This window comes from Perissodus microlepis, chromosome 14 (genome assembly GCF_051167445.1).
Source record: "Perissodus microlepis isolate ML-2025 ecotype Zambia chromosome 14, ASM5116744v1, whole genome shotgun sequence".
Lineage (NCBI taxonomy): Eukaryota > Metazoa > Chordata > Actinopteri > Cichliformes > Cichlidae > Perissodus > Perissodus microlepis.
In genome coordinates, this window is record NC_140474.1 from 10,401,259 (window position 1) to 10,418,323 (window position 17,065).

At 39.8% G+C, this 17,065-nt stretch overlaps 2 protein-coding genes across 10 annotated transcripts in view; one reads left to right on the top strand and one right to left on the bottom strand.

Annotated features, from left to right (window-relative positions):
• robo1 (roundabout, axon guidance receptor, homolog 1 (Drosophila)) overlaps positions 1 to 17,065 on the bottom strand; it is a 228,348-nt gene that overhangs the window by 52,991 nt on the left and 158,292 nt on the right. The window lies entirely within an intron of this gene.
• LOC146373448 (uncharacterized) lies at positions 6,975 to 9,874 on the top strand. Its single transcript, XM_084951026.1, has one exon. The coding sequence runs from the start codon at positions 7,614 to 7,616 to the stop codon at positions 8,307 to 8,309; it is 696 nt and encodes a 231-aa protein (XP_084807152.1). The 5' UTR covers positions 6,975 to 7,613; the 3' UTR covers positions 8,310 to 9,874.

The window sequence follows — 17,065 nt, forward strand, 5'->3', positions numbered from 1 at the left end:
ATTGCTCAGAGATGATAGACATATCCTGGCCTCATTGGGTGACAGCAAAGGATAATACTAAATACTGGTCTCATATCTTTTGAGCCCCATTCCCTGCAGGCTTTCTTTGCAATACAGTTGGAGATGAGTCTTCAAAACACAGACGTGAAAAATTCATCTATGAACATCTAATCACACTAAAGAAATTTCCTCTGGCAGTTAATCCTTTTGGGAAGAAGAAAAGCAGTGACAAGGATGGTGTAAAACCCATCAACTGTACAATGTAATGGACTTATTAAAGATCAGGGATGTTTCAACTGTCTTTTAATAAGGGCAGCTTATCCTGCTGGTTCTTCTTTCTGTTGTTGTTTTTGTCATTTTCTTTTTGTTTTCTAAATTGTTTCTTTGACTTTCTGTCTTTATTAATCATTTAAGAGTATTTTATGTATTCCTTTAATTTGAAACACTGAGAGCCTTTCTTCTTTCCTCATCTTCTGAACTATTTTGCTGACAGACAACAGAAGTGCAACCTCTCTTTCACCTCTTCATTAAAAAAAAAATCCTACTCAACACGGATGCCATTCCCAATATCCAAAGGCATGTGGTCAGCCCAAAGCCCCCATGCATCATAGACAAATTATCCTGAAAGCAAGAGAGGAGCCCATCTGGTGCAGTGGAGGGGCAATGAGCAAGAGGAAAGGAAATTTAAGAAATGAAGGAGAAAGAACTGGTCGGCCGATAAGAAGGATAAGGGAATGGAAGGCAGAAAGGCAGAGGAGTGTTTGGGGGGGTGGGGGTGGCAGATGTTTGAATTTTCTGCCAAAAGGGAGAAGCAAAGATGTATGAGCTGGGTAGCTAAAGCACCAACTGGGGTGTGTTGTACAAATGAGTCTGTGAGAGGCAAGAACTGGTGAAATAAGAGTTCGTGTGAACACCATTTAAATCTTGGCAGTCTGGATTATTTAAGAGGGGAACAAACACTCAGCTATAGGTGAAATATAACTTAAAGACATTCAGCATGGTGGCATACTGTGTGTTGCCGGCTGCTAGATGAGGAGCGCATTTTAGGTCAGAAGCCACGTGTACACACAGAACGTTGTGTTCAAAGCTGCCAGGTTGCGTGGTCAGTAATACAACTCATTAGCACTTGCTAACCCAACTGCTTCAGTGAACTAATAGAGCAGTGGAGCTGCGGTGTAAAACATGAAAACTCTGAAACTGTCCCTTGGCAAAACAGAGCATGTGATTGTGAAATCAACAAGCAAGACAAGAAGCCCCCACAACCATCATCCGCTCCCTCAGTATCTCTCCAACAAACTAACAATCTCATTTGCAGAGGTAAAGACTCAGCGAGCAGATAAACTACCTCCATTCCTCCCAGCTCTCCTGAGATAAGACCTAACATCTAACATGCCTCACAAAATACTGCCGCCGCCTCCCCGCGGAGGTAATCACAGAATAAACCCATGTTTGGTTTCTACCAGGTACAAAAAATGCCAACAAATCTTTGATAAGAGACCGTACTACTAAAAAGCTACATTGTGCAAAAAAGAAAAAAAGGGGAAAAAAAGAAAAAAAAAATCGGAGTCAGGATGTGACAGGGCTTGTTGCCCTCTGGAGCGCCAGATGAGGGCAGTTTGTTGTGGAGAAAAGCAAAATAATTCAGAGTTCATATTATGTGGGTTAGACCTGCCTGGAGGCAGAAGCCATAAGGGTGACATCAATAAAACATTCCTTCACTATTTTTCTTGAGCACAGGGATTTTGGCATAGTGCAGCTCAACTGCAATATGCAACACTGGAATTGGACAATACAATATCAGCCTGACAAAGCTTGACGGTTACTTTTATCTTGGTATATTGGTGTTACGTTGCTACAACAAGCAGCATCTGGGTGACATGATTCTGTCCCAACAAGAAAAGTTAGCATGTGACGTTTTATGACACTGGCCAATTGGAGCTTCCTTTGAAACACGGTGACTCAAAAGAAGTATGGCCCCCTAGCACCTAGTTTCAGATCAACTACAAAAAACACGATGAGAAAGATGATATTACACAGCTGGTGTTCAACAGCACAAAATACTGTGCAGTTTGATCCTGATACACCACAGCCAGAGCTGCAAAAGCAAATTGGGAGTCTTCCTTCCCTGTAATTTGCATCTTTTTGAAATGTGGGATGAAACAAGCAAACCTGGGTCACATTATGCTGGGAGAAAAACTCAGCTAAACACTGCACATATTTTAACTTAGTTAAAAATAAAACATTACATTCCCTTGCAAACAACTGGATCTGTCTACAATTTTTGAAGTGATTGCAAACACACAACCCTCCTGCAGTACCAGAGACCACATGCCTTCTATTGTTTGAATCCCCACCATGTTGTCTGTATCTGGGAGAGATAGCATCTCTGTAGAGCGCCGTGGCGTTCAGAGCCTGTGGGAGGCAGCACACCTGCACAACAGAGAATAGCAAACGCTTCTATGGATACTGGGAGTCTTTGAAGTGGAGATGGATTCTAGTTCAATACCCAAGACCCTCTTTTATCACTCAAATCACTCTGTGGTTTCAGTGCGCATTCTTTGTCATGAGAAATGGCTTTGAGACAAGTCAACTGGAGCTTTTAGGGATGTTGAAGTGTTTGGTTGACCAGCTACTGAGACATGAGAGAACGCGTTCACACGGAGCATACACAAAAAGTCAAAAACACTAAGATCTCTGAACACCAAGGTCGGCTCACTCAAATTTTTATTGCACAGTTAATTTGCAAAGGTTCAGGTATCAAAACAGAGACAGTGTAAATACACACATTGGGTAGAGACTAATTAATGGAAGATGAACTGAGAGTTACAGTATGTTTGGGTTGGAGAGGGAAAATACCACACACACACACACACACCCCGTATCAAAGTATCACAGCTACATCTCTAATATCTACCTTCAGTCTCTGGGCTTTTACGGGCATCCTGAGTATAAACTAGCTGTGAAATATGACATCATAAAAAGCAGTCAGTTTTTCAATTGTGAAGAACCTATGAATTATTCAGAGGCAACTACTGGCAATATATTTCCCCTCTATCTAGCTGCTTCCATCCTTATTGCATAGCTCTCTCTGCTTTTCATCTCTGCCGCTCTTTTTAACTTTTGTATATGTGTCAGTTTTTGTCTCATTTGTTCATCTCTCTCAATCCCCGTATACTGAAATGACTAGCGTAACTGCGGAGTGACGATGACAGAAGAAAAATGGAGCAGAGTCTGGAAAACATGAGAACACCGCATTGTGAATGACTGGTGTTAAAGTGGACACCTCACCCTTTGACAGATCTACAACAAAGTTAAGTGAGTGGAAACCCCGACTAGTAAACAGAGACATCTCGAGCACGCCAGACGATGTTCCAGTGTCAGCTCTGTCATCATGTGGCTAAAAACCCAGCCAGTGTTGTCCTTGCAATCCCAGTGTCTGACCCTCCATCTGTCACCATCTATTTTACCATACCTCCTTAACTACACACCATGAGCACGAGGCCCTAGAAGTAACCCTCTTACTGTACATCACAGTGGTTTACTGTGCTTGCTTAAGCATGATACAGTAGGAGTCTCTGGGGAGTGAACCAGTCACATGACAGCACCTTCCCTCCGTGGTGACAGATAAGGCCATACTGTATGTCTTTGCACAGTGATGAGTTATGATCTCACCGGGGCTCTTTGTCCCGTATCCTATTTTCTATCCATACAATTCTGCATAAAAAGATGAAGCACATTTCCCGTTAATGGTCCAGCATCAAAGCGTGCTGCTGATATCACTAATTAAAACCATTAAATCTCAAAACTACCATATAACGTTTGAGGGTAAGAGAGTGCTTGGGCTAAAGGTCAGAATTTTTAGATTTTTTTACTCATATTTAGACAAAACATTATTAGTTGTCCGTGGCTGGTGGTGGGTGTTTCGTGCAAAATCATTGGGGTGAGGGGAGGGGATATTTTTTTTAATTCAAATTTGGACGCCACTCAGATTTTTCTTTTCGTCTCGTTTGCATTCTGACACCAGCTTGAACTTTACACTGAAATGAGTGAATATTTTCTTGGCTCATTTCCAGTTACACATTTTGGACTGGAGTCAGGGTTGCTAAGGAAATGTTTATTATGTGTGTTTGTTATGCATTTATGTTTCCGGATTTTCACTAATTGCTCCCTCATTTAATAGAAAATGATTACGGGGCCAGATGTTGAGTATGTTGGACAGTAATGAAGATTATACAGATACAGTCTATGAAAACTTAACTTCCTGATCCAAAATACATTACCTTTATATAATAACAATAATAATGATAATAAAAAAAACCAACTTGTAGGAATAGATGAGCCATGACATCCATTTCAACTGGCTACACAGTCCGATTCTTCCATTGTTTCACTACAGATGCCACATGCACATGCAAGCACACATACTGCATTACATATACCACACGTGTAACTTTAACACCGCTGTGAAAACGCAGCTGTGTGCACCACTAATGTACTCCAAATTATGTCCTTGAAAGAGTTACCACCACTAACAAAAGCCATTGTTTAGAATGGCTGGAGTAAGGACTGGCAGTGATCAACTTGAATGATGTAGTAAGAGCAATCCATGGCCACTCCACAGGAGATAGAAGAGCACTGCCCAGGCTGAAGAGGCCCTCCACTTTCTCATCTGTCCACTAAAAGCCCTCTGTCACTGCTTCGTGCATGTATCCTCATCCACCCACGCCCTGTATGAGGCCATAATGAGCCCTGGGCTAATGCATAGAAAAACACAATTAAAGTCAAAATGGATACTTCCCCACTCCAGTCCATGCATGAGCATGCAAGAGAGCACTCTCTGTGTTGATGTGTTTATGTAGCTTACAATGTGAGCTTGACCACTTGTGTACTGTCCGTGTGTTTGCTGTAAGAAGCTAACAGAGCCGACAGCTCCAGCCAGCAGGCCTTTGAACTGTGGCCTGAAGGCCCAGCAGAAGATAGCAGCACTGGCTTGTAGTTAGTCCCTTCTTTTGGCGCAGAATCCTTGGCAGGTCACTATAAAAGGCCATGTGCACATGGACCTGATCCAATATGCATCGCTTTGTTTGATCTCTCACTTGGCACACACACACAGAGGGAGAAAAGTCCCTGTAGAAGATCCATGAAAGTGACCTGAGGGAGAGTCCAGCAGTGTGCTTCACTGTAGTCAAAGAAATCCAAGTCCAAGATTTCCACTCTGAAAGGCCAACTCCAGCTCCCAATAATAGTTTGACAGAAGCAATATTTGCTTCCAACTGCACTGTATGCGAGTTAAACTGCCTACACAATGGTACATTTATTATGGCCCTGATATATTTGTCTTCGTCTTACTCTTTTTCTGTGAGCCAAGAAGAAAAATCATTCTTGGTTTCTCTGCTTCCTTGCCTTTTCCCATTTCTGTCACAGCTATTATTTCATGAAATCTGACTCCTGGTATTCAGTTTCTTTTCAATTTCCTTTTCAGCAAAGCCCGACCGTTCTCTCCTCCCATGTCAACCACGTCTTAGTGCACATCACAATGTGCCAAAAATATCTCCGTACCAAGAAGCAATCTTAAAACTACATTCAGCTACATTTGTCATTTCATTTCAGGAATGAGCTTTCATGGAAATACAAAAAACAACTCATCTGAAAAATTCAACTTGCCTTTGTTCTTTGATCTCATGTTGCTGTTTGTTTACTCATCTGAGTGTGTTTGACCACTTGTTTTGGACAGTCAACAAGAGCTCCACAGACTTCTACTGAGTCCCAGACAGCCATCCTTTCCCCAAGGATAATATACACTCTTATGTAGAAGAAAAAAGCAACTAATTGACCAGAAATCAAAGCTAATTGGCTCTGTTTAGCCTCTTCCTGTCCCATAGCAGTATGGACACTGGGGAAATACAATCTGGCCCTATTCACAGACTACCACCAACAAAGAAGCAGTAATGAGTAGTGGAAGTGTGATACTGGATTGTATTGGTATCTGCAGGGTGTGGTGGCCCCTGGCTGAGCTGTTGGCCACTATTGACTTGCTGACCTGTGTCTGCCAAAAGCTGCCTGGGAGGATATTTCTATCAGCTTCCAACATGAGAGACATTTAAACGTCTGTAAGTTCCGTGGATCTTTTTCTTGATTTCTCTCAGGAATTATGCTGTAACACATCTTTAGTGTGTGCATTATGATTTGAATTTGGTGCATTTACTAATCTTTATCAACAGTAAGATTTACATGAAGCAAGCAGACTCCTCTGCTTCTACTATGTTCATGCCGTGTATTTTAGTGCTCCGGCAACGTACAAGCTAATTACATGATTATATTTCCACCGGCTGTGACAACCGCAGTGGAAATAAGGGAGCGGACGAAAGTACCTTCATCCGATAGCCACATTAGCTGTCTGTTAAGTTATCATTAAGGTAGCGCCTAGCGGCTATGGCTAATAATAAAATGGTAATGTTAATGTGGTGGCTAGACACCAAGCGCCATCAATCCTGCTGTCTGTAATGTTATAATAGAGAGTGTTCATTTACGAGGATAACACAATTATTGTGCCCCAAAACTATTATGTTTCTCTTAAATCCCACATGAGCTGAGAAACGTCTACCAGCAAGAGGACAGCAACAAAAATGTGGAGCCAAGTTACCAGAAGCACAGCACTGCTTCAGACAACTTGAAAATACTGTTGTTGTTTTTGGCACCAAGATGATTTTTGTTTATTTATTTATTTTGCGCTAAATCAGTCAACTTTAAAAAAGCGCCATCATAGATGTTATAAAAAATGGTTCTTGATTTTTTTTTTCCCCATTTTTGTCCCACATGGTAATGAAAATGGTACAGAATATTTTCTTGGGTATCAGTATCGAGATTGAAATTCTAGTATCGTGACAACCTGACTTGATATTAGAAAATAAATGATCAAAAAGGTGGAAATACAATATTATGTGTCAAGCAGTGTTGACTCCCTGTGAACATGTTTATAATACATTCTTGAAAAGTTACTTAAAGGGGGACACTCCTGTTCAAAAATCTATTGTGTAAATGAACACCGTGTTAACTTTTCCAGAGATTTCACACCAACAATCTCACCAGGTCAGTCCGTGTGAGATTCATGAATCACATGAAAACATGACAAAAGTCTGACAGGGAGACAGAGAAAGAAAGAGATCCAGCTTTTAGCAGCAACAAGATCACTGAACCTTTCAAAGTATGGTTAAACTTAAGTTGGTACGTGCAACAGCTGCCTCAATTGCAACAAGTCTTTTGTGCATAAGGCAAAATCTCACATGCACACCGCGGTGCTCTCAGTAATGCTCATTTAGTCTGTTCAATTGACGTCTCGAGGAACATTAACTAAAATTTAACGTCGCCACCGCCACACTTCTAATAGCAAACACAGAATATTCTCTATTGTAAATTTGTTTTAGAAAATTATGTATGCATTTCCCAAACACAATAATGTGGTATTATCTCAGCTGGATTACGACTTTGATACAGGATATTGGACTGGACTAACGGAGTTAACGAGGTAATTGCAGGCTAGCCAACACGTTACCAGGCTAACAGCTGACTGAGGAATCAGCTGACTGAACCTGCTACCAGGGTAACCAGATAAAATGGGGCCGAAGAGGACACCGACAGCTGAGGAAGTCGAGGACATTAAAAAGTCTCTTGACTTCATAATGGAGGAAATTTCTACTATCAGGTTGCAGCAGAAAAATATCATTGAAATTGTGGAGGAGGTAAAGCTCCTCCGCATCCAAAATGCCGAAAAAGATAAAAAGATTGCATACCTGGAAAGTAAGGTCGCTGACCTGGAACAATACTCCAGGATAAACGACGTCATCATCACTGGGCTCCATATTAAACCCCGGTCATACGCTCAGGCGGTGACCGCTGACAGCAATGAGGAACCTGGAGAGCTTGACATTAGCTCCACAGAACAACAGGTGGCTGCTTTCCTGCGGTCCAAAGGGATTGCCCTGGACTGTAACTCTGTCGAAGCATGCCACCCTCTTCCCAGGAGGAACGGCAACATACCAGCTATTATATTAAGGTTTGTAAATCGAAAGCACAAGATTACGCTGCTGAAACAAGGAAGAAAATTAAAAGGATCTAATGTCTTTATCAATGAACATCTAACTAAACACAACGCTGAAATAGCCAAAAAAGCACGACACCTTAAGAAGCTGGGAAAAATCCAAAGCACTTGGACGACGAACTGCAAAATATTCATTAAACTAAACGGATCACCAGAGGAAGCCAAAGTTCTGACCATTAAAAATATGGCGGATCTCGAAAAATATCAGTGAGCAACACGATCTGGACGGCAAACAAGGTAACAGACAACCACACACTCACTTATGACACACACTGGAAGGAAGAACTCAGATACATCTGGAAGAAACAGCTGCATCAGTCAGACAGTTGCAGAATATGATCAATTGGAACTGAAAACATTTAACTATATGGATCACAATACACATGACTTGGAATATGAAATAGATCCAGACAACAACTTCTTCTCATCTAACAATAACAATTGCTGCTACTATACAAATAAAGACTACAATCTGAGGATTAAAACTGAGAATAAATTATCAATTATCCACTTTAACTGTAGAAGTCTCTATGCTAATTTTAGTCATATCAAAGAATATCTTAACCAGTTTTCACATCCATTTAGTGTCATTGCCTTATCAGAAACTTGGATCAATATGGAAAAAGGAACAGACTTTGAACCGGAGGGTTATGAATTCACATTTATAACTAGGCGAAACAAAGGAGGAGGAGGAGTGGCCTTGTATGTGGACAAATCCTTGAAATTTAATGTGGTGGAAAAGATGACGATGGTGATTGATAATGTACTAGAATGTATTACAGTTGAAATTTGTAAAGAAAAAAGTAAAAATGTAATCATTAGCTGTATATACAGAGCTCCAGGTAGTAGTATTGAGACATTTAAAGACTGGATAGAAGAAACATTTATTGAAATAGCTTGCAAAAAAGTTTTCATTTGTGGAGACTTCAATATTGATTTGCTAAACCCAAATAAACATAAAACCACTGAGGAATTTATAAACACAATGCACTGTATGAACCTATTCCCTAAAATTACTAGACCTACCAGGATTACATCACATTGTGCAACTCTCATAGACAACATTTTTACAAATGACATTGAAAATAAGACTGTAAGTGGACTCCTGATTAACGACATAAGTGACCATCTTCCAATTTTTACAATCTATGATAGGAATTACAAGATCAATAAAATGGACAGTAAAAAAGAGTACAGACGAGTAAGAACAGAAGAAAGAATGAATGCATTTAAAAAAGATTTATTGAAAGAAAACTGGGGTGAAGTATATCAGGAACAGGACGTTAATAGTGCTTATAATGAATTCCTTAGAATATTTACATTACTGTACAATACCAACTGTCCAATAAAGCAATATAGTAGGAAACAGAAATATATGGACTGTCCATGGATAACAAAAGGTCTGCAAAATGCATGTATAAAGAAAAATGCTCTATACAGAGAGTTCTTAAGAACGAGAACTAAAGATGCTGAAATCAGATACAAAAGATATAAAAATAGGTTAACTAATATACTTAGATATAGTAAAAAGGAATACTATAAGAAGCAATTAGATATAAATAGAAATAATAATAAAAGATTATGGGAAATCCTGAACAGTGTTATAAAATGTGGGACTGGACAAAAGAACTATCCCAAGTATTTCATTTGTAATGACCATGAAGAATACAATATGGATGTTGTGGCAAATAGTCTCAATGAATTCTTTGTAACTGCTGGACCAAATTTAGCAAGAACAATCACTCATCCTGGGAAAGCACAGGAAAAACCGGATACACTGATTGACAGAAATCCATATTCTATGTTTCTCACAGCCGTTGATGAAAATGAAGTTCTTGAAATTGTCAAATGTAAAAATCACAAATCTTTGGATTGTAATGATATTGATATGATAGTGGTTAAAAGAGTCACTGAGGCTATTATAAAACCATTTACATACATCTGTAATTTATCATTTCAAAGTGGTCGATTTCCAGACAGAATGAAAATAGCAAAAGTTATACCTCTATACAAATCTGGAAACAAACACCATTTCACAAACTACAGGCCTGTCTCTTTACTACCTCAATTCTCAAAAGTTCTTGAAAAACTGTTTAAAAACAGACTGGAAAAATTTATAGATAAACATAAACTACTCACTGAGAGTCAGTACGGATTCAGATCAAGCATATCAACATCATCGGCGCTATTAGATTCAATAGAATACATCACAAATTCCATAGACAAAAAGCAATATGTGGCTGGGTTATTCATAGACTTGACAAAGGCATTTGACACTATAGATCATGATATATTAATAAGAAAACTGGAACGTTATGGTGTCAGAGGGGTAGTTTTAGATTGGGTCCGGAGTTATTTAAGTGACAGAAAGCAGTTTGTGAAAATAAATGGTGGTTGCTCCTTATGTATGGACATTGCTTGTGGTGTACCCCAAGGGTCAGTTTTGGGTCCAAAATTCTTCAACTTGTACATTAACAACATCTGTAAAGTGTCCAAAGTATTAAAAATGGTTCTCTTTGCTAACGATACAAACATTTTTTGCTCTGGTGATGATCTGCAGAATTTACTGGAGGATATGACTAATGAAATAAGTAAAGTGAAGTTCTGGCTTGATAAAAATAAATTATCATTAAATTTGAATAAATCTAAACTGATGTTATTTGGAAATAGTCGTTTAAATACAAATGCAAAGATTCAAATAAATGGTGTTGATATTGAAAGAGTCAGTGAAAATAAATTTCTGGGGGTAATAATAGATGAAAAACTTAACTGGAGAGCTCACGTAAGATATATTCATTCCAAAGTATCACGAAGCATTGCAGTACTAAACAAGGCAAAACAGGTATTCGACAGAACATCACTTCATATTCTATACTGTTCACTGGTTTCACCATACTTAAGCTATTGTGCAGAGGTCTGGGGCAATAACTATAAAACCACATTACATTCACTTTTTACTCTTCAAAAAAAAGCAATTCGAATCATCCACAATGCAGGTTATAGGGAACATACAAACTCACTATTTTTGCAGTCTGAAATATTGAAAATCCAAACAGCACAAATTCTATTCAAAGCAAAAAATAAAGAACTGCCAGGTAATATTCAGAGTATGTTTTTTTTGAAAGAAGGAAGTTATAATTTAAGGGGTTTTTGTAACTTCAAAACAATGAAGGTACGTACTACAAGAAAAGGCTTTTGTGTTTCTGTTCATGGAGTGAAACTATGGAACAGTCTGAATATGGAATTAAAGCAATGTCCAAACATAAAACTGTTCAAAAAGAGTTATAAAAATATGATCTTCTCGAACTATAAAGAAAAGGAAAATATTTAAATTAAGTGAATGTCTCTATTTAAAAACAAACAAACAAACAAAAAAACTCATGATGTGATATTATAGTATATAGTATATCAGAAATCTGTTCACTATTTTTATTACAAATTATATCAGTAAGGAAGCTGACTAAATATTAACTGATAATTTATGGCAAAGGGGTGGGATTAAATAAGTGTATACTTCTTCCCACTCCCTTTCAACATGTAAATTAATCAGAATGTTTTTTTGTATGTAATTTGTATAGTATTTTTTTTCTCTCTTATTTTCTTTTCTAAATGTACTTGTATATTGTTCACATGTTGAAATAAATTACCAATCAATCAATCAGCCAAGTGGAAGAAAAAGAGGCGCAATGTACTCAATTTCATCTATGAGGTAGAAGATAATCCACAATAAACAGTGATGGGTCATAAAACAAATGAAGCAAGCCTCAAATGCTGCTTGCACTGCTGTGGCTACATGACCTACATCTGTAAAGTGGAGGAATGCCGATCCTTATCTAATGTAGGATAGAGCTGGAGGGCAGTTCATTTTGGCACAAAAACTTCACTGTTATTCACCGTAAACTTTCTATTCACAGTGTGTTGAACTACAAGAGAAATGGAGAGAGTTGCTGAGTGTACTTTAAGTATTGCAGTGATAAAGATTGATTTGTGTTATATCCTATAAGGAGAGCCATGGAGTATCCGATGAGAGCCCTGGCAAGGTTACATTAAAGGCATTCCAGTGAACCCTCAGCTCTCCACAGCACAAGATCCCAGTTTCTGTTTCTCCCTTCCAGACAAATGCCAAAGTCATTGTTTTTTCTGAGCCTGCTTTTCGGAGGGAAAACTCAATCCTACTGGCTGCCAGTGTCACCAGTGGCCCCTTGTCCTCCCCTGTCATTCAATCCCATCTCTCCTCCTTTCAGGAATGCACTTCAGTCATTCTTTTGTACTCGCCTTCCCTTTTTCTCCAGACCACGGTGCCCTAGGCAGTCTGGGGGCAGTGTGTGTGTTTGGTTGCCCCAGATCTATTCATCCTCTCTGGTGAAACAGGATACAGTGACCTCCTCTGTGTCCGGTGGTCCCCATCCCAGGCTCCTGTCTGCTAAGTGTCAGAGACCGGGAACTTGTGAGAGGAGACGAGGTAACTCAATGGCTGATCAGGAGGAAAGCCAAGAACGCACGCCTGTTGGGCATCACAGATAGATGATACTGGATCAGAGTGAATAGACCAAAAGTAATATCAGTTTATGTTAACACTCTGGACCGAATTCTCAGAGCCATCTGGTGTGCTGTCCTCTTCTGACTCCCTTGGAGAAAGCCATATATCTAGGTTCCAAACCGTGACTCATAAATGATGCAGAGTGATGGAATATGCCATACTGTACCTCAGCAGGGGATACACACATAGATGTGTTGATTTCATTGCCATTTTACAACACTGTGTCATACGTCAATGCTACTAGCAAACCCCTCCCTTCCCATTATGGAACAAAAGTGGGAGCATTTTAGGAAAGGTTCCTTCATTATACAGGGGAATACATGACACCCCCTACCTCACGAGACATGACAACCTCTCTGCACCTCACATTAGCATAATCGACTTTTACCACGTGAGCTGCAATTTGTCTGGAAAATCTTTCCCCTACAGGTTCATTATTGAGAGTGTGTCCATTAAAAATAACTGAATTACCATCACAATTGGTTCACCATAAGGTACAGTGTTGGCAGTCTTTGAAAGAGTAATTGGATCCATTAAGGCAGGAAAAAAAACCGCAAGAGCCAGTAAGATGCATGTTCTTTTGTGTTCAGTGTGTGCAAATGTGTGCGTCAGTGTCTCTGTAAATGCCACTGCATGGCAGTTCCTCTCGGCTCTCTTCTTCTGCTACTTCTTCTCCGCAAAGGTAGATTGGGACCAATTAAGATTAAGCTTCATAATTAAATTTAGTATTCTTTAGAGCATGTAATGTAGGCAGCGATTTATTATAATGACAATTTTCAACAAGAGATCCTCCAAACAGAAATTTGAATGTCACTCCACTAGTCACAAGGATGTTTCTGGCAGTATAAACAGCCACGCGGAAGAGTCCCGCTGTATTGATTTTTATGCAAAATAACTTTAAAAATGGAATGGAAATGTAATTTATATTGCAAATTTCATTACACATAAATGCGATATGCTTTACTTAACAATAGAAATAAAAGCATAACCATAATAAAACAAGTGACAGGCAAAATAAATGTAAGCATGGTCGAAAGTCTGAAGAAAAATCTAGAAAAAAATAAAATGTACACCATCACAGACTTGTGAAAGGAGAAACCATTATGAAGTGCTGGCCTGTTACATACTGTCAGCGCAACTTCAAAGCCCCTTTGTATTGATTCTCCAAGTCTCTCGAACTCTACTGGAGGGATGGAAGACTATCCTTACAGAAGATTTTCCTTCATTTGGTGCTTTAATGATGGTGCTGGAAAGCCCTAACATCTAAGATCTCCATCCAAAATCTCCCAGAAGTATTCGCTTGGGCTCGTGTTTGATGACTCTGAAGGCCATAGCATATGATTCACATTACTTTCTTATTCAAACTATCGAGTGAGTGGGCTTGACCTTTTAAAGGACACTTTTCCGTCAGTATAGAAATATTTAACCACATGATTAAGGTGATAACACTGAAATTTGCATATACCCATCCCTCATAGACTATGCCAGCAAATGCACTGCACAGCATAAACACCTAAAATCTGGGACTCTCAACCAGTTGCTCTTAGAACTGAAGAAGCTTCTCAGATGAGAGGTGAAACATCTTCAAGAAACTTAAAGAAGTCCAGTTGCTTTTCTTTCCAAGCTCCTTAGATTACCAAGACCTGGATGACAGAGTACCTTCACAAACAACAGCCTAATTCCTTTACTATAAAGGTAAATGTTTTTCCATTAGTCTGTCACTCATCTGTACATCCCGAGCCTTCATTTATTTTTATTTATTTGTTATATAAACTTGAGGATACAGGCTGAATTCATACAATTTTTGATGAATATTGCATTGCTTCTGCAGAAACACCTGTGTTGTCTGCTGACTCACAGAGGATAGCATGTACAAATAAGAGCAGGCAAGCAGGATGATCCATGAGAAAACTGCTCTCCCGTGTAAAGCACCTCAGTCATGCGAATCCATTTACAGTTTAGCCTTAATAAAAGGCTCTTTAACTTTGCCGCACCCAGTATGCTGGACAACTTATCTAGCTAATGTTAACAAGCTGAGCGGGAGTTGTGCTCCGTGATAAATCTGGCCACAGCCAGGGAAAAGCTCCACCAAACAGCCTCTGCCTTATGATGAATGAACAAACCAGCAATAGTCCTTGAAACATGAGGGTAACTAGAAAGTGCCACAAACTAATCTGTCTCAATTGTGTTCAGCTGCCTGTGATTTCTATGGGTCTACGCAGGAATGTGTGTGTGCGTCTGTGTGTGTGCCCAGAATAAAATGCTGTAACGCCATTACCTGTCTGAAATGGTGGCCCAATTATGACAGTCTCCTTCAGCATGCAGCCTTGCAAAACCAGCCTCCATGAAATTGATTACCTGCACACCTGGACCTCATTTGAGACTATTTTTCCCTCACCCCCCCGTCTCTGCTGGGACCCTGTTCATTTCCAACAACAGGGGAAAAATGTTTTTTAAGGATGCATGCATAAAAAAGTATTTGTATATTAATCGACCAATGCAATCTCATGTTGAAAGAGAGAAAGTGCAAAAGGGAATTAATTTTTGCTGAGATGTGAGAAAAAAACCAATTTAAGACAAATGAGAGGGTGAGGAGGAGTGATACAGGGCAAGGAATGAATTTAGAGATACTGAATAATCACCTGACTCCCAGTGTTGCCCTCCCTGCTGCTATCATTAGCAACCGCAGGTCTTTTATTCCCTCATTCTATTTTGTAATTCTCTTTTAAAAGAGTACCCGCTCTGATTCAAATTGACCTCCTCCATTGGGCTCAAGGTTACTGGGGTAGGCACAAGGACAGCGCTTTGAGAGAAACAGCAATGCTTGGCTGCCATTGAATAAATAGAGACGTTTTATGAGTGCTGGTGACAGTAAAACTGAATGAGATGACAAATCTGCCAATTGGGTTATTCTGAAATGTATTTTATTGCTGAAGTAAAGATGACTGCTTAGAGATTTTACAACAGTTAATAATTTTTTCCCAGATATACAAGTGTATCATGCTCTTATTCTATGAGATAATATTATATATATCTGCCATATTGAGAAATAAATTCAATGGTTGTTAGTGATGGCACTTCACTGCGGCTGCTGTTCTCATTTTGGTTCCCTTTTATTTGGTCTTTGCACCTCTGCTGTGCTTATTTGAGGTCTGCTATAATGAAGCCTCAGTTCTCATTGACCGATAAGGTTGGGAGGTGGAGGTAGAAGGGGTGGGGGCTAGTTGGTGCTGCTGTCTTACTCCCTTACGGCTCCTGGTAAAAAAAAAAAAAAAAGCCCATTTGTGTTCTGCTGTTGACCTCAGTCTCTCAGTGGGAAAATCTCTGGGGACTCCCTCTGCTCTCCATCTCTCCATTTCTCCATCTTTTTAGCTATCCATTCTTCTCTTTATCATCCACTGCCCAGTAGCAATGCATTTCTGCTGATAATGTTACAAGGCTTTTCCCCTCACAGGGATACCTTTATGGGGAAGTGGGATGACAACCTAGTCAAGTAAAATTGCAGACATATGGCTTATATCATTGGCAGTTTTAAAGCAACCACAAATGTCAAGTTACTTTTTTTTTTTTCTTCTGGGTCCCAGTTTCTAGCCTGATCTTAGTTTTTTCTTAGATGGACTCCAGGGATTGTCTGAACTCCCACTCAATGAGCTCAAATGTGGGTGGATTTAGTCTTGCCTGCTGGCTGCAGTTAGAGCAATGCTTGGTTGCATGGTGCTACAACCGCAATACAGGGCTGTCAGGTTTGTGCAATGGCTATGTTAATACTCAAACAACTAAGAACACAAAGCAGTGTTAGTTTCAAAACAGGATGGAAGAGGAAAAGTTCTGAAATCTGAGGTGGTGAATGTAGCGAAGCAGTCACGCTGTGGTGGGTCCCGCATATCTGTAGCTGGTGAGCAAGCCCGGCGTACGGATGACTGCGAGGCAACCTCTCCTGTCTCTCTTGACTGTTGTTTTGCATTCTTCATAATTAGAAGTGCCCAAGCATGCTAGACATTCCTAATAGAGGTGTTTTACTCTTGTGGCTGACACCATCACTCAATCTGAAGCCAGTGGTCCTTTCCCAAAAGGTCAACAGCGCAGTCTTCCCCTCTTTCAAGCTGCCTCCTTCCAAGAGATGGGAGGCCCACGCGTCAGAGGGACAAAACCACACGCCGCCTTCTTTTGTTCCAGTGCTTCTGTTCTACCTCTGTGAACCCCAGGGCTGGATACTAGTTAAACCTAGCTTCCCTATAGTGACAGATGACTCCGCTGCTCTCTATACCAATGAAGACGAATGCTACGCATGAATTATTAAGGGCCGGAGCAGTTCAGAATATTTTTATATTGAACGTCTCATGAATAATTCCAGCAAGGCTACACCAAAATGAATTACCTTGTTCTTAATGTACTGCAAGGAGGTGCTACTCTTTGTCTCCAGGTAG